The 25,143-nt window shown below is 43.7% G+C and overlaps 1 protein-coding gene across 1 annotated transcript in view; it reads left to right on the forward strand.

Annotated features, from left to right (window-relative positions):
* Window positions 1–25,143, forward strand: part of SETD2 (SET domain containing 2, histone lysine methyltransferase) — an 89,871-nt gene that overhangs the window by 17,635 nt on the left and 47,093 nt on the right. Inside the window, 8 exon segments of the mRNA XM_087948349.1 lie at window positions 1,328–1,459; window positions 2,899–3,027; window positions 8,502–8,625; window positions 9,765–9,842; window positions 10,194–10,291; window positions 13,917–14,043; window positions 14,869–15,003; window positions 24,840–24,968. Coding sequence (XP_087804475.1) covers window positions 1,328–1,459; window positions 2,899–3,027; window positions 8,502–8,625; window positions 9,765–9,842; window positions 10,194–10,291; window positions 13,917–14,043; window positions 14,869–15,003; window positions 24,840–24,968 — 952 coding nt within the window.

Raw genomic sequence — 25,143 nt, forward strand, 5'->3', positions numbered from 1 at the left:
ACTTATTTTTACTCTACAAATAACCCATATCTATTTTAACAACCTCTGAAGTGGATTGGGCTGAGAGAGAGTACTCCAACCCAAAATTAACCCAGTCACTTTTCATGCCTAGGGTGAAACTAGAACTCATTGTCACCTAGTGATAGGCCCAAAGTCACCCAGCCAGCTTTCATGGCTAGGGTGAAACTAAAACACACCCTCTCCCGGTGATCAGCCCAATGTTACCCAGCTGGTTTTCATGCCTAAGCCAGGACTAGAACTCCTGATCTCCTTCCTGGTGATTGGCCCAATGTCAACAAGCCAGCTTTCATGCCCAAGGTGGGACTAGAACTCACCATCTCCTGATTTATTATTAAAAACATATCCACAGGAACCTTTTCAACTACCGGGTAACTCCTGCTAAGAGCTAAATAAGGGTCAACAGAATTCAAGGAGGGTTGGACTTAACTCACTTGTGGCTACCTAAGGATTCTAGACGGATTCACTCCACCCCCCCACCCCACCCAATTCTGCCACTCTTTCTTTTTTGCAAGGAGCATTAAATTCCAAAGAGGAGGGGCCTGAGCGGGAGATGCTCTTCTTCTGGATCCCTTCAGCAGGAATTCCTTGGCTGATGACATCCTGAGCATACCCCCTTCTGCTGGACCGAATGGGGCAGGATTTGGCTATCCCATAGAGCCTAAAATGTTGCACCTGAGCGTGTAAGAACGGGGTGGATCATTACAATTCCATCCTGTACTTTTGACCTGCTATGGGATCTCTAGTGGGAAAATAGGAAGAGCTGGAGGGAATACACCATTCATATCCAATGAGGAGAAAATGCTTTGGATAAGGTGTGAATTTACTTGTGTGTCTAATGGCTCATTAAAGTAGCTGCCTCTTTTTGAGTCTTCACACGGCTTTAGAATTCGGGTTGGTTGTAAATTTACTTCTGTTTTATGGACAGCTGATTAGCGTATCTACATCTTTTTTCCGGGTTCATGTGGCTGCAGAATTCAGATTGGATGTGAATTTACTTACAACTGACTGCTTATAAAAAGAGCTACGTGTTTTATGGGAGTTCATATGGCTGCAGAACTCAACCTGCAGTGGATACCTAGGAAGGCCAACACAACTGGCAGCTGTGACTTCACATAGTTGTGAACATAAAGCAGCGTGTCCACCAAACACAGTTTTAAATAAATAATTTATGGAGGTTCTGTAAATGTTTGGCCTTAAAGACACTGAGGTTAAGAGATAGCAAAATAACCGGGCCAGGCTTATTTACCCTGTTCAAAGGGATATTTTCCTTAAAAAATGTTTTATCAATGTAACACGATTTCCTTAGAAAAAAGAATAAGTCGCACCGAGACATCAAACGGATGCTGTGTGAATGTCCAACTGTTTCCAAAGAAGAACTATCCCAGGGAGAGGTGGCGTGTGGAGAGGATTGTCTGAACCGCCTGCTGATGATCGAATGGTAAAAAACCCGTTTTGCTGTCCTTTTCAACGACGTGCAGGGAGGAAAACGTGTCGCAAAACGGAATCTGTTTTGTGATTGTTAAAATTTGCATTCCCTCAATTGTTTTTTTTATTTTAATAGTAGAGATGAGGAACATACAAGGTTAAAACATCTCCTGCCTCTCTGCTTTGGGGGAGGGGGTCTGATGGAGATAACTGGGAAAAGGTGGCCCTTCAAATAACCTGAGAGGAGCCACCACAGAGAAGGCCCTTCTTCTGGCTCCCACCTGATGAACCTCCTTAGAGAGGAGACCCCATCACACCCCCTGCCTCTCTGCTTTGGTGGGTCTGATGGAGATAAAACTAGGAAGAAGCGATCCTTCAAGCAACAGGGAGGGGCCACCACAGAGAAGGCCCTTCTTCTGGGCTCCCACCTGATGAACCTCCTTAAGAGAGGGAGACCCCATCACACCCCCTGCCTCTCTGCTTTGGTGGGTCTGATGGAGATAAAACTAGGAAGAAGCGATCCTTCAAGCAACAGGGAGGGGCCACCACAGAGAAGGCCCTTCTTCTGGGCTCCCACCTGATGAACCTCCTTAAGAGAGGAGACCCCATCACACCCCCTGCCTCTCTGCTTTGGTGGGTCTGATGGAGATAAAACTAGGAAGAAGCGATCCTTCAAGCAACAGGAGGGGCCACCACAGAGAAGGCCCTTCTTCTGGGCTCCCACCTGATGAACCTCCTTAAGAGGAGACCCCATCACACCCCTGCCTCTCTGCTTTGGTGGGTCTGATGGAGATAAAACTAGGAAGAAGCGATCCTTCAAGCAACAGGGGGGGGGCCACCACAGAGAAGGCCCTTCTTCTGGGCTCCCACCTGATGAACCTCCTTAAGAGAGGAGACCCCATCACACCCCCTGCCTCTCTGCTTTGGTGGGTCTGATGGAGATAAAACTAGGAAGAAGCGATCCTTCAAGCAACAGGGAGGGGGCCACCACAGAGAAGGCCCTTCTTCTGGGCTCCCACCTGATGAACCTCCTTAAGAGAGGAGACCCCATCACACCCCCTGCCTCTCTGCTTTGGTGGGTCTGATGGAGATAAAACTAGGAAGAAGCGATCCTTCAAGCAACAGGGAGGGGGCCACCACAGAGAAGGCCCTTCTTCTGGGCTCCCACCTGATGAACCTCCTTAAGAGAGGAGACCCCATCACACCCCCTGCCTCTCTGCTTTGGTGGGTCTGATGGAGATAAAACTAGGAAGAAGCGATCCTTCAAGCAACAGGGAGGGGGCCACCACAGAGAAGGCCCTTCTTCTGGGCTCCACCGGATGGGTCTCCTTTACAGGAGGGATTATAACACCTGCCTGCCTGCTGAGTTGGGTTGACTGGGAATATAAGCCATAGAGCCATGGTGCATGGGGGCCCCGTGCGCTTGTTCAGCTTGCTCTCTGTTGTCTTTAGTTCCTCCAGGTGTCCCAACGGAGAGCATTGCTCGAATCGGCGGTTTCAGAGGAAGCAGCACGCAGACGTTGAAGTCATCCTGACGGAGAAGAAGGGCTGGGGGCTCAGAGCGGCCAAGGACCTTCCTTCGTAAGTCTCCACGAACTGAGCTTGCTTGCAAAAAAAAAAGCCGTCCCATCTCTGAGGTCCCTGGGGTGGATCTTTAACCACACATGTGTCTTCGTGATTCTGTCAATCGCGGGGTTTTTTTAAAGGCCTTTATGGGTGTTTTGTATCACACCTTTGTTATTTTTACAAATGAGGGTGAACATAACACAGCTTCCTCTTCCCGTTTCCCCCCACATCAACAACTCTGAAGTGATGTTCGCTGAGAGAAGTGACTGGCCCCAAAATACTAAGGTGGGACTAGAACTCACTGTGACCTGGTCATTGGCCCAAAATCATCCAGCCGGCTTTCATGCCCAATGTTGCACTAGAACTCACCATCCCCTGTTAATTGATTCAGTCACCCAATTAACTTAGATGCCCAAGGTGGGACTAGAACTCACCGTCTCCTAGGGAATGGCCCCAAATCACCCAGCCGGCTTTCATGCCTAAGGCAGGTCTTGAACTCGCTGTCTGCTGATTATTGGCCCAAAGTCACCCCAGTGGTTTTCATGCCTGAGGCAGGACTAGAATTCGCCATCTCCTGCTTTCCAGCCTGGTACCTTAACCACTAGGCCAAACACGAAGGAGACACTGATGAGACTCCGCAGCTGTTCCAAAGCTCCAGAATATCTGGTAAGGGCTTTCCTCCCCATCCTGATCAATGACTAAAACCAGGCATTAATAAGATTAAAGAGAAACATCTTCAAACCCCCTTCCTCCTCGCATCTTTTTCTCAAGAAGGAAGATCGTAAATGGGTGCAGATAGTCTTTGACTTATATCCATTCGTTCAGTGACCCTTTAAGGTTACAGCAGCATTGGGAAAAATGACTTATGACCGTTTTTCACACTTAAGGACCGTTGCATGGTCATGTGGTAAAAATTCAGACACTTGGGAACGACTTGTATTTACGACAGTTACAATGTCCCTGGGTGGGTCACGTGATCCCCTTTTGCGACCTGACAAGTACGGTCAATGCGGAAGCTGGATTCATTTAACAGCCATGTAACTTAACAACTGCAGTGATTCACTTAACAATGGTGGCAAAAAGGTCGTAAAATGAGGCAAAGCTCATTTCACAACTGCCTTGCTTAGCAACGGAAATTTGGGGCTCTGTTGTCATAAAGCGAGGACTACCTGTACTAGCAGAAACGTGTAGCCTGTGATTCACTTGAAGGCAGCAAATTTGCTAGGGAGCATCTCCATCGCTCCCTAATTTCAATTGTGAGTGAAAGCCAAGGTACTAGTAAGATAACCTTTATTGTCACTTTTCTGTGTACACAATCGCGCACATTGAAATTCTGATTTCTGCTCTCAGAAGGTAGGTAGGTAGGTAGGTACATTGACAGACAGACAGATTAGAAATAGGTAGATTAGAGATGGATAGATGATAGATTAGAGATAGGTACTTATTGATGGATAGATGGTAGAGTTGGATAGTTTAGAGATTAGATGGATGGATGGTGGTGTGGTTCGCTGACAGCTGGTGCAAGCGGAAAGTGGGGAGGAACAGGGACCAGTCCGGGAGTCTGGAGAGGACTTGGACGAGGGTGGGGCCAGGACCATCTGGGAGTTTTGTGCTGCCTTCAGAGCTTCCGGAGTCTGGCAGGAGCGAGGCAGAGGACCCAGGGAGCCTGTTCCCAGTGCGCATGTGCACAGAGCTGCTAGAAGGCGAGAGCAGTTGAGACAAAAGGGGCGACTCGGGAGTAAGACTGGGAAGTGATTGCCCCTCCCATAAGGTATAAACCCTTTTTGTGCCAGGGACCAGTTTCACACAGAAACACTTTTTCAAGGGGAGTCGAGTTTGATGGTTTGCTTGCAGACATTTCATTATCTGACTAGGTAACATCTGATGTTGTTACCTGGTCGGGTAATAAAACGTCTGCCAGCAAACCACCAAGTTCAGGGAGCGCCAATGCCTCCTCATTGCAACCCTGAGCGACAGATAGTCCCTGCAGGACGGCTGAGAAGCCCGCCTCTCGGCCCTGCCTTCATCAGCCCCATCCCTCCAGGTGTCTCCCTCCCTCCCTCAGCCTCATCCCTCAGGTGTCTGCCTCGTTCCTCTCTCAGTCGCTCTCTCGTTCCTCCACCAGCCCAGGAAGAAACTGCTTCAAAGAAGCCTGCAGGGTGGCTTTTCCTGTCGGCGCAGCTCCCCGAAGCGCCCGTTCACCCCCACCCGCCGCCCATGGTTCAATCCAGTGCTCCATTCTGCCTGCCTGCCTTCGTTTCTGGTGGTTTCGGAGCGCAGCTCCTCTGAAGCGCCCATTCACCCCCCCGCCCAGCAGTTCAATCCAGTGCTCCGTTCTGCCTGCCTGCCTTCGTTTCTGGTTGTTTGGGAGCAGCTTCGGCTGAGTAAAAGGCGAATAGTTATTATTCTCAGCGAAGCTGCTCCCAAACAACCAAGCGAAACAGGCGGCTGCAAGCAAGCACTGGACTGAACCTGGATTGATTGGCGGCGGGGTGGGGTATGGCGCTTCGGAAGAAAGCTGCGCCGACAGGAAAAAACCACCCTGCAGGCTTCTTTGAAGTAGTTTCTTCCTGGGCTGGTGGAGGAGTGAGAGAGCGACTGAGAGAGGAGCGAGGCGGGAGAAACCGAAGCCACTGAGCCAGAGAGCAGGACAGGCTTGGTTGCTTCCTCCCTCCCTTCTTTCATTTGTGTCCTTGATCCCTGATCCCAGCAGCATTCACCGAAGGCGAAGAAAGCCGCCATTTTTATTTTATTTTTTATTTTATTTTCTTTGCGGCCCGGTGCAAAGTGATCCACGGACGGTACCGGTCCGCGGCCCAGTGGTTGGGGACCCCTGGTATAAAGGACAGGCCAAGATGAGCGATACCTTTGCAGGAAGCAAAGTCATTCGTTCAGTTCAGATTCATTATTGAAGCTCTTTGTACTTAGCTGGGTTTTTTTTCTAATTCATTGGGCACTTCTGTTCTTGGCAGTACTTCACAGGAAAGAAAGGTGGGTGCTTATCTTTTTTTTTTTTTCAAGCAAATTTTATTAATTTCAAAGACAAACAAATCATCATCAACCATTACATATTTGAACCTTTTTCCATTATAAATTTTACAAGTCAGATAAAACCTTATTTTATACAATACAATTCTATTTTAAGCCATTTCCATATGAGCATAAAAATACCTCTTATCAATTTCTCTTTACTTCTCTTTACTCTTATTCAATTTCACTATTATTATTTCATCTATTTCTTTCTGACTTGATTACCATTATTCTCATTCTGTATTTCTACAAGGTTTATTAATACTCTCAAAAACATAAACACACAACAAACAAACATATAAAAAATCTTTTAGGAAAGTAACTTGGCCCCAGGTACCTCTCTTTATATGGGCTTCAATTATATTCATGCTCATCTTACATATCATTACCTATTTTGTTTACCATTCTATATCTTCTATATAAACTTCTCCACACATTTCCTCTTCATAATTCTATCTTATTTAATCCATCTTAATTTAAATCATTATATTTGTATCTTTTGCCCATTCTTTATTATCCCTCTATCTCATTCCTTATTAAAAAAAAAAAAAAAAGAATTTCTCCTGAAATCACTAATCAGAGTATGATGCCTTTCTATCCTCCCCTAAATTAATTAGATTAACATTTAAAATAACACCTAATACCCACTCTGATTCTGCTTGGTACATTCTATCTACTATTTTTTTCTTTTAATAACAATAAAAACAGAGTAATAAATCCAAAATGATTAAATACATAGTTAAATAATAAATCTAAATATTAAATCTTATAACATTCCCATTGCCTTTCCCTTTAATATTTTATTACATTTTAAAATCAATCATTGTTAAACATTTCAACATTTTAATTTCTTATTAACTCTTAAGCCATTCTAATTTTCTATTTCTAATACAGATGTTACAATACCATCTTATGTACCTTGCAAAATCTTTTTTAAGGAAATTGTACTTTACCCTTTGTCCCTAAAAAAATTCCTCTTTTCCCATCTAATTTCAAAACTTTGTGGCTTTTCTCCGCTTTTCCCTTTCTTCCCCCACCAAATCTTCCTACCCCCCTTCTTCTAGCCTCTGCCTTGCTGGCATCCCTTCTCTGTTGTGTTCCCTTTTTCTTTTGTTTACTATCATTATATTTATTTTGCATCTTATTTTTCTCTTTCTTAAATGTTTTTTTTAGATCTTAAGTCCTTCATTTTCCTCGCTTTCTTCCTTCTTTCTTAGTTAAATTTTGGAATTCATTAAAGATGGCGTCTTCATCTTCTTGTTGTTCTTCTGCCTCCATCTGTTGTATTGTTTGTTGATAGTTAACCAGCGCCATTTCTAAAAATAGGAAGGCTTTTTCCATACCATCTTTACCAGCTGCTTTTGTTTGCTCATATTCTTCCCTCAGTTCCTCAAAAGAAAAAGCCATTATAGATCTTTTCTTTTCTTTTCTTTTTCCCTCTTTCTTCTTACACCAACCAAGATATTTCAAAAAAAAGTAAAACAATCCCAAAATCCACAATCCTCAATCAATCCAAGCCAAGACAAAATTCTCCCTTTCTCTTCCAGGGGTAATATCAGACAAAAGAAAAAAGAAAGTCCAAATCTGTATTTTGAAGCCTTATTGGAGTTCTATTTCTGTCTTTAAATCCTTAAGGCATCTCCTCCAACAAAATCAAACCAGATGAATATATTTTTGTCCTCTCCCTTCCGACTTATCCCATAAAGCTAGTTTTACCTGAAAAAAACAGGTTTCTCAATGTCCACCTTATTAATTCCGTCGGGAAGGGAGAGTAAACTTTCCTTTCAGCACCACCAAACTGCCGCTTTTTTCCTCTTCTAGAAGGTATCATTCAGAAAGTCATAATTTTCAGGAGTTTTGTTAAATATGTCTTAGAGTCCTGGGAACCAAGAAAAACTTTCTCTTTTCAAAAACTTTCTCCACTTCCTCCTGCGCATTCTTACCCGCTGCCAGCTTCTTTGTGGCGGCCATTGTGGACCGCCGCTGCACAGTCTTGGGAAAAGGGGTTCTGCCGGCCGGGGGGGTCTGCAACACCCCAAACCCCTCCGGATCCCCCTATCTTCAGCTGCCCCTGCAGGGAAGCCTAGCTCCGGACCCGTCCGGATCGGAGCACCAAAAGCGGCTAGCGCAGCAGGGATCGCGCAGCTTCGCGAATCCCTGCCGCTCGCGAAGCCGACAAACCGGAAGTTCCAGGTGGGTGCTTATCTTGAGGGACTGTTTGAGATTCATTACTGGCTGGCAATGAAAACAATTCCCAGCATTGCAATAAAACAAGACTTGTTTTTAAAATAAACATGTCCATAATTACGGTCTTGGAAGCCTTGGTCAGAACAGATGGATGGATAAGATAGATATGGATAGATAGGTAAATAGATCCATGCAAACGTAATATTGCTGTGTTTTAGTTGTGCATGTTTTGCCTTTTTTCCATCATCTTGCCTTCCTTTTGTCTTGCTTAGTAACACCTTTGTTCTTGAATACTGTGGAGAAGTTCTGGATCACAAAGAATTCAAAACTCGAGTGAAGGAATATGCCCGAAACAAGAACATCCATTATTACTTCATGGCTTTGAAAAATGATGAGGTGAGCATTCGTTGTAATAAATTATAGTGGATAACTTGCTATAAGTTGCCCTTGACTTACGACCATTCATTTAGTGGCTGTTTGAAGTTACAACGGCTCTTGTTGATGTGTTTTACTTTAGTTAATTTGGTTCAGATTATCCTCACCTTACCACACCTTACCGACAGTGGTGGGATTCAATTTTTTTTACTACGGGTTCTGTGGGCGTGGCTTGGTGGGTATGGCAGGGGAAGGATACTGTAAAATCTCCAGTCAGAGGTATTTGCTGGTTCTCCAAACTACTCAAAATTTCCACTACCAGTTCTCCAGAACTGGTCAGAACCTGTTGAATATCCACCTCTGCTTAGCAACACATGGTCATGGGATCAAAATTCAGGTGCTTGGGAACTGGCTCGTATTTATGACAATTGCAAGAGGTCACTTGAGCTAAATTCAGGCAATTGGCATCTTGTGTATGTTTACGACTGTTGCCATGTTCGTGGTTCACATGATCGCCATTTGCGACCGTCCCAGACGGCTTCCGATAATTAAATCTGGGAGAAGCGATTTAATGACTAAATGATTCGTTTAACTGCAGTGAATTGTTTAACAGCCATAGTCAGAAAAGTCTTAAAATCAGGCAACCTTGCTTAGCAATGGATATTCTATTATAGTTGTCAATCGAGGACTGCATTTATGCATAACCTCTGGACAGTAGCGGTAGCTGCTGTTTTTTTTTTAACAATGGAACCGGCATAGTACCTCACATACCTGTGTGTGCTTTTGTATGTTTTGTTCATTTTTTTTAATCTTTTTTAAAAGCGGTACAGGTTTAACCACAATAATTTGGAGATACTCCTCACCAAGTGACGCGGTCATAAAAATGTGATGTCACGTGACTCATGGCAGGAGTTCCAGGACTTCCAGTTGCCGTTGTTAAACAAAACCTGCGTGGTTTTTAAGTGAGGACATCTCGTGACTGAGACTTGCGATTCCCCGCTGGCTTCCCCACTGACTTTGCTTGAAGGAAACCAGCAGGAAAGGCCACAGATCAGCCATCAGTCCCACTTCTTCGGCTCCGTCATAACTTTGAAGGGTCATGGAACAAGTGGTCGTTAAAACGAGCACTGGCTCTGTAGCGATTTCCTTTCCCTTTTCAGATAATTGACGCCACGCAAAAAGGGAACTGCTCTCGTTTCATGAACCACAGTTGCGAACCCAATTGTGAGACACAGAAGGTGAGTCGTGGAACAGACAGTGATGTGGGACAACTTTGCTTTTCTCACCGTGGACTGACATTTTCCAAGAGAAGTATTTTTAAAGGAAAGTAGAGGACCAACCTCGGGGCAACTTACACCCTGGATTTTAAGTTCCAATGGTTGTGTGTCTTCCTGCTGTCCCTTTTTGGGGCGTGACAATTCCTAAGCTGTGTATATGTTCATATAAACGTGTTATCTTTTGGCAGTCTGAAACCAAGTATTTCAAAGCAACCGTGATTTCTAGCACACTTAAAAAGTTAAAATGCCACAGTTATAAAGTTGCAATTTAATCCTATTATTGTCTTTTGTCCGCCCCCCACTTTTTTTTAGTGGACAGTGAACGGGCAGCTAAGGGTGGGCTTTTTCACCACCAAGCTAGTAACTTCCGGCTCAGAGCTAACCTTTGACTACCAGTTCCAGCGATATGGGTAGGTGTTGCTTCCTTGTTTTCATCACATTTCTTTGCTGTTTCTCTTTCTCTCTCTTCTGAGTCGGAAGAGCTATAATACTTTCCAGGTCATTTTGAAAGTATTCCAATATTCTTGCAGAGAAGAAATTGACCTCTGTAATATATTTGACAGTGCAGCTGATTAGTTTGGAGAATTTAATCTTTCCATCTTGTTAAATATCTTTTTAGAGGGAGGGAAAGAGGGGAGAAGGAAGGGAGGGAGAGAAAGGGAGGAGAGAAAAGGAGATGGATGGATGGATGGATGGGAGGGAGGGAGGAAAGGGAGATGGAGGTAGGAAGGAAGGAAAGGGGAAGGGGGAGGATGGATGGATGGGAGGGTGGGGAAATAAAAGGAAGAACAGGAGATGGGAGGGAGGGAAAAGAGGAAGAGAGGAATACAGGAGGGAGGAATTCGTCATAAAAAGTAGATGATGTAGGTAGGGTGACTATCTTGAATGTGAGGATAAGAAACCTGCATGGTACATGGTGTTGTCCAAAATGATACTGACAAACTTTCAATTCAGGGTTCATTAGCATTAGTACTTTGATACTTGTATGAGAAATGTTCTGAACACTTTACTTCCATGTGATTGTTTCATAAGACACTTTTGAATTGTGTTTTGGTTGTTAATGCTTGTTTTTTTTTTAAACAAATTTTATTAATTTTAAAGACAAACAAATCATCATTGACCATTACATACTTAAACCTTTTTCCATTATAAATTTTACAAGTCAAATAAAACCTTATTTTATACAGTATAATTCTATTTTAACCCATTTCCATATGAGCATACAAATGCCTCTTATCCAATTTCTCTTTATTTCTCTTTACTCTTATTCATTCTTATTCAATTTCACTATTATTATTTCATCTATTTCTTTCTGACTTGGTTACCATTATTGTCATTCTATATTTCTGCAAGGTTTTATTAATTCTCCCAAAAACATAAACACACAACACACAAACATATAAAAAATCTTTTAGGAAAGTAACTTGGCCCAAGGTACCTCTCTCTACATGAACTTCAATTATATTCATGCTCATCTTACATATCATTACCTATTTTATTTACCATTCTATCTCTTCTATATTAGCTTCTCCACACATTTCAATCTTCTTAATTCTATCTTATTTAATCCATCTTAATTTAAGTCATTATATTTGTATCTTTTGTCCATTCTTTATTATCCCCCTGTCTCATTCCTTATAATAAAAAAAAGAATTTCTCCTGAAATCACTAATCAGAGTATGATGCCTTTCTGTCTTCCCCTAAATTAATTAGATTAACATTTAAAATAACACCTAATACCCAATCTGATTCTGCTTGGTACATTCTATCTTATTTTTTTTTTTGTTTTTAATAAAAAAATAATAATAAATCCAAAATGATTAAATACATAGTTAAATAGTAGATCTAAATATTAAATCTTATAATATTCCCATTGCCTTTTCCAAAAACAAATGCTACTATAATAATTTTATAATAACATCAATACCATAAACATATTAAATCTTTAATTAAAACTCAATATTCTAAACATTCCCTTTAATATTTTATTAAATTTTAAAATCAATCATTTCTAAACATTTCAGCATTTTAATCTCTTATCAACTCTTAAACCATTCTAATTTTCTATTTCTAATACAAATGCTACAATACCATCTTATGTACCTTGCAAAATCTTTTTTTTTAAAAATTGTACTTTACCCTTTGTCCCTAAAAAAGATTCCTCTTTTCCCATCTAATTTCAAAACTTTGTGGCTTTTCTCCACCTTTCTTTCTTTCTTCCCCCACCAGACCTTCCTACCCCCCTTCTCCTAGTCTCTGCCTTTGCCTTGCTGGCTTCCCTTCTCTGTTGTGTTCCTTTTTTCTTTTGTTTACTATCATTATATTGATTTTGCACCTTATTTTTCTCTTTCTTAAGTGCTTTTTTAAGTCTTAAGTCCTTCATTTTCCTTCCTTCCTTCCTTCCTTCTTTCTTAGTTAAATGTTGAAATTCATTAAAGATGGCTTCTTCTTCTTCTTCTTCGTCATCTTCGTCTTCTGCTGCCTCCATCTGTTGTAGTGTTTGTTGATAGTTAACAAGCGCCATTTCTAAAAAATGGAAGGCTTCTTTCACACCATCTTTACCATCATATTCTTTTCTCAGCTCCTCAACAAAAAAAGCCATTATAAATCTTTTCTTTTCTTTTTTTTCCCCTCTTTCTTCCTGCACCAACCAGGATATTTCAAAAAAAAAAAAAAAAAATAGAACAATCCCAAAGTCCTCAATCAATCCAAGTCAAAACAAAGTTCTCACTTTCTCTTCCTGGGGTAGTATCAATCAAAAAAAGAAAGTCCAAATCTGTATCTTAGAGCCTTATTAAAATTATATTCCAGTCTTCAAATCCTTAAGGCATCTCCTCCAACAAACTCTTAACATATGAATATATTTTCTGCCCTCTCCCTTCCCACTTATCACATAAAGTTAGTTTTTAGCTGAAAAAGACAGGTTTCTCAATATCCACTTATTGATTCCGTAGGGAAGGAGAGTAAACTTTCCTTTCAGCACCTCAAAATTGCCGCTTATTTTCTCTTGTGGAAAGAATCATTCAAAAAGCCATAATTTCCAGGAATTGTATTAAATGTGTCTTAGAGTCTTGGTTCAACCAAGAAAACTTTCACTCTCAATGACTTTCTCCTCTTCCTCCTGCGCATTCTTACCCGGCTGCCAGCTTCTTTGTGGCGGCCATTACAGACCGCCGCTGCACCGTCTTGGGAAAAGGGGGTTCTGCCGGCCGGGGAGGGGGTCTGCAACACCCCCAAACCCCTCTCCGGATCCCCCCTATCTTCAGCTACCCCTGCAGGGTAGCCTTAGCTCCGAACCCGTCCGGATCGGAACACCAAAAGCGGCTAGCGCAGCAGGGATCGCGCTGCATCGCGAATCCCTGCCGCTCGCGAAGCCGACAAACCGGAAGTTCCGTTAATGCTTGTTTTAATGTCTACAAAAACAGACATAGGTTTGATTTTTAGAGTAAGTACAGGGGCTCCTTGACCTATAACCATTTGTTTAATGACCTTTCGAAGTTACAACAGCACTGAAAAAAGAGACATGACCATTTTCACATTTATGACAATTGCAGCATCCCCATGGTCACGTGTATTTATGACAGTTGTCATACATACAAAGTCAATGGGGAAACCAGATTCACTTCACTACTAGTTGTTAAGTTAGTGTGGCTAACTTAACAACTGCAGGATTCATTTAACAATTGTGGATGGATTGAGAGAGAGAGAGAGAGACAGACAGATATACATACATGCATATTAGATGGATGGATAGATTAGATGATAGGTAGTTAAATAGATACAGATAGATAGACAGATATGCATATGGGATGGATTGATAGATGGTAGGTAGATAGATGAGTGGGTGGGCAGATGGACACAGACAGACATGCATACATGTTGGATGGATGAATGGATGGATATAGGCAGAGATAGGTAGAATTATATTCATATTGGATGGATGGATGGAGAAATGGAGAGATAGAAAGATGGAGAGATGAAGATGAGATGAAGCCTGTTTCAGTCCCTCACTGTTGTGATGTGTTTTTCCCACAGCAAAGAAGCCCAGAAATGTTTCTGTGGCTCCGCCAACTGTCGGGGTTACCTGGGCGGAGAGAACCGGGTCAGCATTCGTGCTGCAGGAGGCAAAATGAAGAAGGAACGGTCACGTAAAAAGGATTCGGTAAGCATTGAAGCAGGGCAATTCTGTTTAAAAAAAACGGGCCGCTTGGGTGATTGCTTTGGATGCCCATGGATCTCCCACAATCCCCCAAAGCTGCGAAGGTCTGGGCAGCTGCTCCACTTCAACACACCAGCATTCTTGCCACCCTCCTTGGCCCTTCAAGAGACAGAGACTGGGGTCTTTGTGGCACAGCACTTAAGATGCCCAGTCCTACGGCTTTGGGGTCCTTTTGTGCCGCTGCCCTGCGTATGTGCGAGAGCCCTAAAGCCTAGTGTCACCTTGTGATATTGTAGACACCGTGGTTCACTGTGATGCTTTCTCCCATGCTTTTCCTCGTGTAAAAGTATAGATCCCTGTGGCTGCTACTACAAAAAAAAAACAGTGTTGTCCAGCTTTAGACTCATGGTTCTCAAACTTGGCCACTTTAAAAGGGGAGGACATCAACTCCCAGAATTCCCCAGCCAGCATGCTTTAAGAAGGATTGACTTCAATTCCTTTTCCCCCCTCTCCCTCCTCCTTCTCCACCTTCATCCCTAGTTGGGTCATGAAAGGTCTGCAAGAAACCTACCAAGATCATATAGCTTCCAGGATTCAATAGTCATTGTCATCTTCCTCCTCCTCCACTCCCACCGTCACCTTCTCCTCTTCCTCCTCTTTCTCTGCAACACCCATCTCTCCTTCTAGGACTGATGATGTCACCTCGTTGGGTAATAAAACTTCTGCAAGAAAACCACCACGCTCAGAGAGCACCAACTCAGCCCTGAGCCACCAGTATTCACAATGGCTCTGAGCCTGGTCTAGAATCTCTCCTCTGGCTTTCCGCAGGTGGATGGAGAATTAGAAGCGCTCCTGGAGAATGGCGAAGGGCTCTCTGATAAGAATCAAGTCCTCAGTTTGTCCCGCCTGATGGTTCGAATTGAGACACCAGAACAAAAGCTCACCTGTCTTAAACTCATCCAGGTGAGTCTTTTGCTGGGCGGCTTGGTTAGTCGAGGGGTGCTCGTTGAAAGTTTGGAGACAAAAATAATTAAGGTTTTAATGGCCTGGGGATTGGGAGTTATTGATGTAGGAAGTGTTTGGGGTTCTCGTTCTTTATTTAAAACGGGTAACAAATTTTCAGTCAAAGTGAATTAGACGCTATCATCATTCTTTGAAACCATCCATTTTTACCTACGTTGTTTAGAACAGAGTTTCTCAACCGTGACTCTTTGAAGATGGGTGGGCTTCAACTCCCTAAATTCCCCAGCTGTACAAAAGGGGTTTGCTGGCTGGGAAATTCTGGGAGTTGAAGCCCACCCATCTTCAAGGGGACCAAAGTTGAGAAACCCTGAATTTAGAACAAATTTTTATCTAAATGGGGAATTCTATAATGAGGAAGCATGAAAAAGTTGGCCCTGGGCAAAATTACAGGCAGTCCTCGACTTACAACACTTCGTTTAGTGACTGTTCAAAGTTAATAGCAGCACTAAAAAAAAGTGACTTATGACCATTCACACTAACGACAACCATTGCAGCATCCCCCTGGTCATGTGATCGAAATTCAGATGCTTGGCAATTGGCTCGTATTTATGACATGTTTTCCGAGTCATGCCATCCCCTTTTGTGTGTCCCAGGTCACGTGATCCCCTTTTGCGACCTTCTGTCAAGCAAAGGCAACGGGGAAGCCAGATTCACTTAACAAATACAGTGATTCACTTTAACTGTGGCAAGGAAGGTCATAGAACGGGGCAAAACTCACTTAACCAATGTCTCAGCTACAGAAATTTTGGGTGCAATTGTGGTCTTAAGCTGAGGACTACCTGTACTTCCAGTAATTTTGGGGGGAACCATCCATGGATTCGTCTTAGGGTTTTTAGTTCCCTTCCTAGATCAAATCTCCTGGATTTTGTGCCAGATTGTAAATTCTGCCTTTGGAAAGCTGTTGCTGAATTGGGCTAAACACATCGGTGATGGCGCCTAAAGCACAAGGACGGTTCCTGCCATTGATTTTCTCACAAGGAGTTGCTGACGCACATTATTTTAGCAGCTCCTCTTCCCTCCCTTTTCAATTACGATGGGTGGGGGGGATAATAACTTGAAACTCTTCTAAGGTTGTTCCTGTTTAGCAAATACCTCAGATAGCCACCCATCGCAAGCAGGTTGACAATATGGGGCGGTCCTCGGCTTCCAACCATTTGCTTCGGAGTTATGACAGCATTGAAAAAAGTGACCTGAAAAAAAAAAAAAAGAGGCCCAGGTCTTCTCGGTTATGAATCATTATTGCAGCATCCACACAATCACCATGATTAAAATTCGGGCACTTGGATGTACTTACGGCGGTCGCGGCATCCTGGGATCACGTGATCGCCATTTGTGGCCTTCCCAGCTGGCGTCCGACAAGCACAATCTGTGGGGGAAGCCAGAATTAACGGCCACGTGGCTGGTTTAACCACCGCAGTGATTTGCTTAACAGCATGGCAAAAAAAAATCGAACACAACTTCCTTAAAACAACTGTCTCGATTAGCAACAGAATTTCTGGCCCCAATTGTGCCGTAAGTTGAGGACTCCCTGTAAAATAAAATAGCTATGACCAATGCCTGCTTTTATGACCTTTACAGTGTCTCGCTCTCGATCAGGATTAACAGAATTGGAAGGGATCTTGGAAGCCTTCTAGTCAAACCTCCCCTGCCCAAGCAGGAGAACCCTGTAAGATTTCAGAATAACAGAGGTGGAGGGGGTCTTGGAGGTCTTCTAGTCCAACCCTGTACCATTCCAGTCCTGAGTGTGTCATTGCAGTTAGTTAAACCGCGCTCGTGTATAACCTGCTCTTAATTTTTCACTTGCTTATTTACTATTTACGCGCCTTTATACCCCATACCAAGATGTCTTCGAAGGCCAAGAACCCCACTTCAGATGAAGGAAGTAGCGGGGAGGAAAGCAAGGCCATCGATCTCAATTCGAAGATGAAAGACCTCAGTGCCCACAATGCCGGGAAGATGGACACGGAAGAAGAAAGAGGAGGAGGAGGAGGGCTGGCCTGTTCCACCATCCCGGCCATTTTGAAGAACAAGAAGAGGATCAGAAAGGAGAATAAAAGAACATCAGGGATGAAGGTAACAGCAAGACAGCAGGAAGGTCTCACCCACACAGTTACACCCCCTACTGAGATGTCTTCAAAGCTAGAGGATGAAAGTACTAGCAAAGAGACTAGAATTGATCTCAGTCAGACGATGATGACTGTCAATGCCCACAATGACAAGAAGAAGGTGGATCCAGTATCAGCAGAAGACCCGGCCTGTTCCACCATCTCGTCCAAGGAAAGAGTCAGAGAAGCCATGAGTGGATCACCAAGGACAAGGGAGAAAAAGGACCTCCCCCACACGTCCAAATGCTGCCCCAAGGTGTCTCTAGCTCTCATTTCGACGGAACGAGGCAGCAAGAAGCGAAGGAGATCCATCAGTCTTGATCTGAAGATGAAGATCATCAAAGCATACCGTGCCAGGAAGAAGAAGATGATCATGGCGAAAGAGGAAGGTCTGTCCTATTCCGCCATCTTGAAGGATAAGAGAAGGATCCGAGAAGCCCTCAAGGTATTACCATGGACCAGAAAAATTATCGCAAAAGCACGGAAACGTCTCCTACGTCCACTCACGCCCCACACCAAGACACCTGCAAAGCCGAAGCCCCGCAGTTCAACTGAAGGGCATAGCAAGAAGTCTAGGAAAACCATCAGTCTTGATCTGAAGATGAAGATCATCAAAGCATACGAAGCCGGGAAGAAGGCGCAGATTATTGCTCAAGAAGAAGGCCTGGCTCGTACCACCATCCTCACGATTTTGAAAGACCAGAAAAGGATCAAAGAAGCCATGAAAGAATTACCAGGGACAAGAACAGTTATCACAAAACCTCGGAAGGACCAGGTCCACCCACCCACACCCCACACCAATATGTCGGTAGACCCAAATCCCTCCCCCTCTCCCCCCAAACCAAGATGCTTGCAAATTCAAATCCCAACCAAGCTGTCTTCAAAGCCTACCACCCCCGGTTCATCTGCTGGAAGTGGCAAGAAGCGTAGGACATCCATCAGTCTTGATCGGAAGATGAAGATTATTGAAGCGTATGAAGGTGGGAAAAAAGTGTCCGCTATTGCCCGAGAAGAAGGCCTGGGACATACCACCATATTTACGATTTTGAAGGATTCGAAAAGGATCAGAGAAGCCTCGAAGGAATTACCAGGGACAAGAAAAACGATAACGAGACGACGGAAAGCCGTCGTCCACCTGGTCACACCCCATACCAAGGTGTCTACAAACCCAGAGACCCCCACTTCAGCAAAAAGGAGTGTCAAGAAGCAAAGGAGGTCCATTGATCTCAACTTGAAGATGAAGATCATCAAAGCGCACGAAGCCGGGAAGAAGACTAATCTTATCGCCCGAGAAGAAGGACTAGCTCACACCACCGTCTGGACGATTTTGAGGGACAGGAAGAAGATCCGAGCACTGATCAAAGGATCCACGGGAACGGACACCACCATAACAAGGCACCGAATGGGCCTCATCCACCAGACAGAACAAATGCTGGTGCTTTGGATTGAGGATCAGGTCCGCAAGAGGGACCCGATCAGCTTCCATCGCATTCAGGAGAAGACACGTGGCATTTTCGCCATGCTGAAGGAGCGAGCCGGTGAAGCGTGCACCAAAACCTTCGACGCCAGCCGCGGTTGGTTTCTGCGGTTTCAGCGAAGATTTAATTTCCGAAACATACCCACCAAGGGAGAAACCACAGGCCTTGACGAACAAGCTGCCCGACGGTTCCGGGACGAGCTTGATGATGTCTTAGCAGAAGGGGAATATCTGCCTGAACAGATATTCAGCGTGGACTCAACTAGGTTATCTTGGAAAAAATTGCCAGAGGGCACCCACCTGTGCCCAGAAGCTCAAGCTGTGCCTGGATGTAAAACCTTTCATGACCGAATCACCTTGCTGTTGGGCGGAAATGTTGCCGGGTTCAAGCTGAAGCCATTTCTGATCCACAAATCGGAGGATCCATGTGCATTCCAAAAGGACACCCTTCCCGTGCATTACCAATCCGATCGGAATATTTGGATGACCCACATCCTCTTTGAGTACTGGTTGAGGACTTATTTTGTACCCCAAGTCAAGGACTATTGCTCGCAAATGAGGATTCCTTTTAAGATTCTCCTGATCTTCGGCAGCACACCAGGAAATCCCTCGTCTCTGGATGATCTCCAGGCAGATGTGAAGGTTGTTTATCTGCCCAGAAACACGAGCCCTCTCTTGCATCCGATGGACCAGGGGGCCATCACATCATTCAAGGCGTATTATTTACAGGAGTTCTTGACCGAAGCGGTAGCCACGATGGAGAAAAGCAGAGTGAGCTTGAACGAGTTTTGGAGATGGTACGATATCCTCCACTGCATGGAAAACATCGTCAGAGCGTGGCAGGGTGTGGCTGTGACATGCATGCAAGGCATTTGGGGAAAGTGCTTAAAACGTTTCCCAGATCTCGTCAGGAACTTCGAAGGATTTGACTCTGACGAAGATTTGGGGAAAACAAACCAGAACATTTTGGCTCTCTCGCAAACCCTCGGTTTACAGGTTGACGCTGAAGCCGTGAAAAAGTGGATAGCGTCTATGGAAGGAGAGCTTTCTGACGAAGAATTAATCGAGCTAAGAGAAGAATTGTCAACCCAGGAGGTTGTGGAGGAAGAAGAAAAAGAAAAAGAAGAAAAAGAAAAAGAAGTAGAAATTAAGGCTAAAAAATTCACCATGAGAAGATTGGCTTGTGTTTTCACAGAGGTTGACAAATTTTTATCAGAGTTAGAAAGGATGGATCTGGATGTAGAACGTTTTGAAAGGGTACGTGAGAGAATCCACGAAATCCTGCAGTGTTACCGTGAAATATACGAAGACAAAAAGAGAAAGCAGAATGCAAACTAAAATTAGTGCGTTCTTTAAGAAAGTTAGTTCTTCCTTTCCTCTCCAGGGATTGAAATAAAATACCCAGACAATTGTCAGCCCTCAGCTATGCCTGCTAGCTGAATTTTTTTTTAAATGCAGAAAAAGACTTTAATTTGCCTTCATTCAAAAAAAACTAATTTTGGGGTTTATTTCTGAATAGTTTGATCTTTGCAGGTCCTGTAACTGCAAAAATCAGATGTTGAACTGTTTTATTTTGTAAAGCAACATTTTGTACTTGTGTAATAAACAAACTTTTCGTACGTTGGGATTCAGTTTAACCCTTTTGTTTTCTATGTAGGCTAGTTGTGTAAAAACATACGGCTACAGTGTTAAGGCTTTAAAAACCTCGGTGTCTTTTAGATTGTCATAAAAATATGCAAAGTTTTTGAAAGGTAGTAAATTATTACAGTGTATTTTTTATGGCGAACGTATGTTGGAATTGAAGAGATCTGTGAAGTGGAATGTTTAAAGGTTATTAAATTGTCCACTTTATGAAAAATAAAAAAAATTGAATACAAAAATCCGTAGTCAAGTTGTATGTACAATGATCGCACTTAGGCTATTGCAGTTTTCACTTAGTGACCATTTCACATGAGTTGCCCTCATTTCACATGAGTTGACTGTTTATGTTAAACAGCCTTCAGCCTTCAGAGACCTCAATAAAATTAAATATATATTTATATGCCAAGCACAACTATTTTTAAACCAGCCTTTTACACAATACACAATATTGGGTTATTTACCAAATGACCCTTTTATTGGATAAAACTGAACCCTATTCAAAGCCTCTGATCCCCGATAGGCGGGAGCAGGGGGGGATCCGACTAGAAGGCCTCCAGGTTCCCTTCCAGCACTATTATTCCACGTTCTATATCCGTGATGGTGAACCTCTTCCACATTGCGTGCCAAAAGTGCATGCATATGTGCTCGTGTGCCTGCACTCATGATGCAATGCGTGTGTGACTCCCCTGTACTGCATGCCTCTGGGCACGCGCACACAAACCCACACACCGCATGCCTGTGCGCGTGTCCCACGCTCGCGTCTCCCCTCGCGCTTGCACGGCAGTTACCCGACAATTGGCTGGCTGGCGGGGTGCGCATGCACAGTGGGGCTCTCCCAGGGAGCCTCTCGCATGCTGGCAGAAGTGGCTCTGCGTGCCGTTTCTGGCATGGGTGCCAAAGGTTCGCAATCACAGTTCTATATAATATCACCCAAGCGGCCCTTAATCATATTTCTAGCTAGCCTTTCTTGTTCTTAGAGGAACTGCCATATTTATCTGTATCGTTAATATTTGTTAACCAACTTCCCCATTCAGCGACCATTTGAAGCTATGACGTCAGTTCAGTAAGAAATTTCGGGTCTGAACCTTGGCCTTCACCATGTCCCTGCAGTCACGAGATTGCCATTTGGGCAGCTAGCACGTACTTACTATGGTCACAGCGTCCTGTCTTCCCGTGGTCGCCATTTTGCAATCTCCCCTGCTGGATTCCAACAATTAATACGATCCCCAGGTGACCCAGCAGGAATTTTCAAATTGCAGTCATGAGTTGCCTAAGGAACACTGTTATTGTCACTCTTGAGTCAGTTGCGGTAGCATCACGTTTCACTTCGCGGCTTGTCTCCCTTAGTGATGGCGTTGCCAATCCCAGTTCGCACCCGTTAAGTGAGCACTGCCGGTAGTTCTGTGTTGCTTCATGCTGGAGATGGTCCTGTGGGCTTCCTAAGAAGTTACAGGAGGCCCTCATTAAAGAATTGCACTTGGTTTCACCAACTCTGTCATTAAAGGAAGTGGTTGATCAGTGAAGAAAATCAAAAAAATTACAATTTTACTTCAACTTCCCTGTAATCTGCCATGATAAGACGATTGTGACCCGCAAACAGCTGGGTGAGCTCAAAGGTCAGGAAAAGGTTTTCAGAGCTCAGGTCACAAAAGTGGGTAAAAGGACAAATCTTAACAGCCATTTGGGACGCTTAGCAAGAAGGGAATGGAAGTTTGTACAGGCAGTCCTTGACTTAGGACCACAACTGAGGCCCCCAATATTTTTTTTTTGCCGAGTGAGACATTTAAGTGAGTTTTGCCCTATTTTATGACCTTTCTTGCGATGGTCGTTAAGCAAATCACAGTTGTTGTTCAATTAGTAACAAGGCCGTTAAGAGAGTCTGGGTACCCATTGACTTTGCTTGTCAAAAGGTCACAAAAGGGGATCGTGTGGCCCTCCCCCTGTGGGACACTGCAACCGTCATAAATATAAATCAGTTGTCTAAGCGCCTGAATTTTAATCATGTGACTATGACGATGCTGCAAAAAGTGGGAAAGATTATCATAAGTCACTTTTTGCACAACCATTGAGGATTCCCTGTATTTATGTTCATTGGAGAGAAAGGGATTATAAAGAGAGTAAACAAGCACGCAATAGCACTTGGGGAATATACATTTAAAGAAAGGCTGTCAAACTCGTGGCCTGCGGGCTGGAATGGGTCACGCGCTGACCGTGACCATGCCCGGTTTAGCAAAGGGGGGGGGAGAGTCGCGATGCGTCATATGACACGAGTTTGACACCCCTTATTTAAAGGAACACACTAAACATTGCCAGCCACTGGAAGGATCAATTTAATTGATTAAGGTGAGAGAGCCGACCTTGTGAATTACTGGATAGCATTCTTAAGAGACTGCAACTATAAAGTAAAGCAGCTCAGGAAAATACGTTTTTTAGGTAATGTTCCCACTGTGGGGTGGGAAGAGAAGCCAATCGGGCACAAGACAATGCCTACTAACTAACTGTAATGGTAGACCCAGAACAGATGGAGTGAATGTCGTAACTGAGCATTGGTCATAAAGTGGCTTTTCGTCAGTCATAGCCACAATCAGTCTATGCCCAAGACAGAGAACTAAAGCAGTTTTCCTAAAGGAGGACTATCTGTATTTTAATAACTTGGTCATTAATTTTTTTTCTATGGGGTTCTAAATAAAATACCAGAATAATTTAATAAAAGGATCTTGCACCATGCCAGAGTTCCGGCAATGCAAGACAGAAGGACACCATCACACCTGATCCTGAAGGTTAAAATTCTCCTTTAGCCAAGTAGACGAGTCACTGACTAACAATATCTGATTTTGTCTGGTTTGACTCTCTTTTGACCTTCATCCAATCTATTGCCCTTTTCAAGAACTGAATTGAAACTCTCTTTGCACCGGTTCCTACACCACAAAAATTCTTGAACTTGGTCGAACAAATCACCGTTACCATGTTCACTTAATAAAAATGGCCTGTGTGAAGAAGTAGCTGGTTTCCACCACATCCTTGAACTGCCAACCACACATTGCATTCAAGTTGAGTTGCATCTTGGGTTAAGTTGGACAATCCTCCATCTAAGTCAAGCATAGGTTTCCTTTGGTGGTAATATCCAATAAAACAGGACTCTCCAAATGTGGCAACTTTAAGACTTGTGGACCTCAATGCCCAGAATTCCCCAACCAGCCATGGCAGGTTGGGGAATTCTGAGCGTTGAAGTCCACAGGTCTTTAAGTTACCACATTTGAAGACCTCTGGGATAGTATGTCCCAGGAGAACATCTCCTGTTTGGTTGCCAACATCAAAAACTGATTCTGGAGGGCAGGCCGAGTTTTAATCTGGATTTGATTCTAAAATTTCTGTGGCTAAGCGAGTCATTTGTTAAGTGAGTTTTCTCCCATGTTATGGCTTTTCTTGCCACAGTTGTTAAGTGAATCCCCGCAGTTGTTACATTAGCAACACGGTTGTTAAGTGAATCCATCTTCCCCGTCGGCTTTGCTAGTCAGAAGGTCACAAAGTGGAAACGTGTGACTCTCGGAACAGTGCAACCATCATAAATAGGAGTCGCCAAGTGTCTGAATTTTGATCACGTGATTATCGGGATGCTGCAACAATCCTAACTGAAAAATGATCATAAGTTTTTTTACAACCATTGTAACTTTGAACAGTCACCAAACGAACGCTTATAAATTGAGGACTCCCTGTATTTACATTCGTTGGAGAGAAAGGGATTATAAGAGAGTAAACAAGCACACAAAGGGGAATGAATGTATGTTTAAAGGAATACACTAAAGATTGCCAGCCACTGGAAGGATCAATTTGATTGATTGATGTGAGAGACCTGACCTTGTGAACTACTGGATAGCATTTTTAGAGAGACACTGCAACTATAGAGAAAAGCAGCTCAGGAAAATACATTATTTTAGGGTAATGTTCCCACTGTGGAAGCCAATAGGGTACAAGACAATGCCTACTAACTAACTGCAATGCCCAAAATACGAACCAGTAGTCATGTTTTTTTAATTTTGATTACGTGACTGGATTACCACAACAGTTGTAAGTCGAAGGGCCAAGTCACACACTTTTCAGTGCCGTTGTAACTTTGAACGGGTCACTATATGAACGGTTGTAAGTTGAGGGCTACCTGTAGTCCATGCAGGAGCAGTTCCATCCCACCTACTTCCGTGGTGTAATGCAGGCAGGAATTTGAGAGGTCCACCCTGCCCTTGTCCTCTTCGAGAAGATCAACCCGCCAAGGGGCCAGTGCCTGTTCTGCAGATCAGTTGAGAAACTGAATGAGGGCTGCCAAGTTGAAGTCTCACCAGATCCTAAACTCCTTGTCTCACAATTGTCCTTCAAACAAAACATTTGCCACTTCAAATGCCAGGCAACACTTGTGATGATGGTGGTGCGTTTTGATCGATCTAAGCCGACTGATCCTTGTGATCTCATCCTTTTTTTTCTTTTTCTTTCAACTTGAGCTTCCAAAACGGTTTGGTCAACTTCTCCTTCCCTTCCCCTTTTATTTTATTTTATCTAAGAATACCCATTCTCAGGCCTGTCTGAAGTCCTTCTTGGAGTGCCACGGCCTGTCCCTCCTCTGGATCTGGATGGCAGAACTCGGGGACAGCAGAGGAAACACAGCCAACAGTTTGAAACTGCAGCTGGAGGTCCGTGGCTGGAATGACATGGTTGCGTCTTGACGGGCAGGTGTTGAGAGGAACAGATGAGCCGGAGGGGAGACCTAGGTGGTCTCTGTGCTTAGGGGTTTCCTGATATGCATGGCCCAACTAGGGAACAAAACCGGTGCCAGAGGAGAGTTTGCAGAGAAAGGAAGGAAGAGAA

The sequence above is a fragment of the Notechis scutatus genome, chromosome Z (genome assembly GCF_049901735.1).
Source record: "Notechis scutatus isolate UNSWTSFEM ecotype Mainland chromosome Z, rNotScu1.2, whole genome shotgun sequence".
Classification (NCBI taxonomy): Eukaryota; Metazoa; Chordata; class Lepidosauria; order Squamata; family Elapidae; genus Notechis; species Notechis scutatus.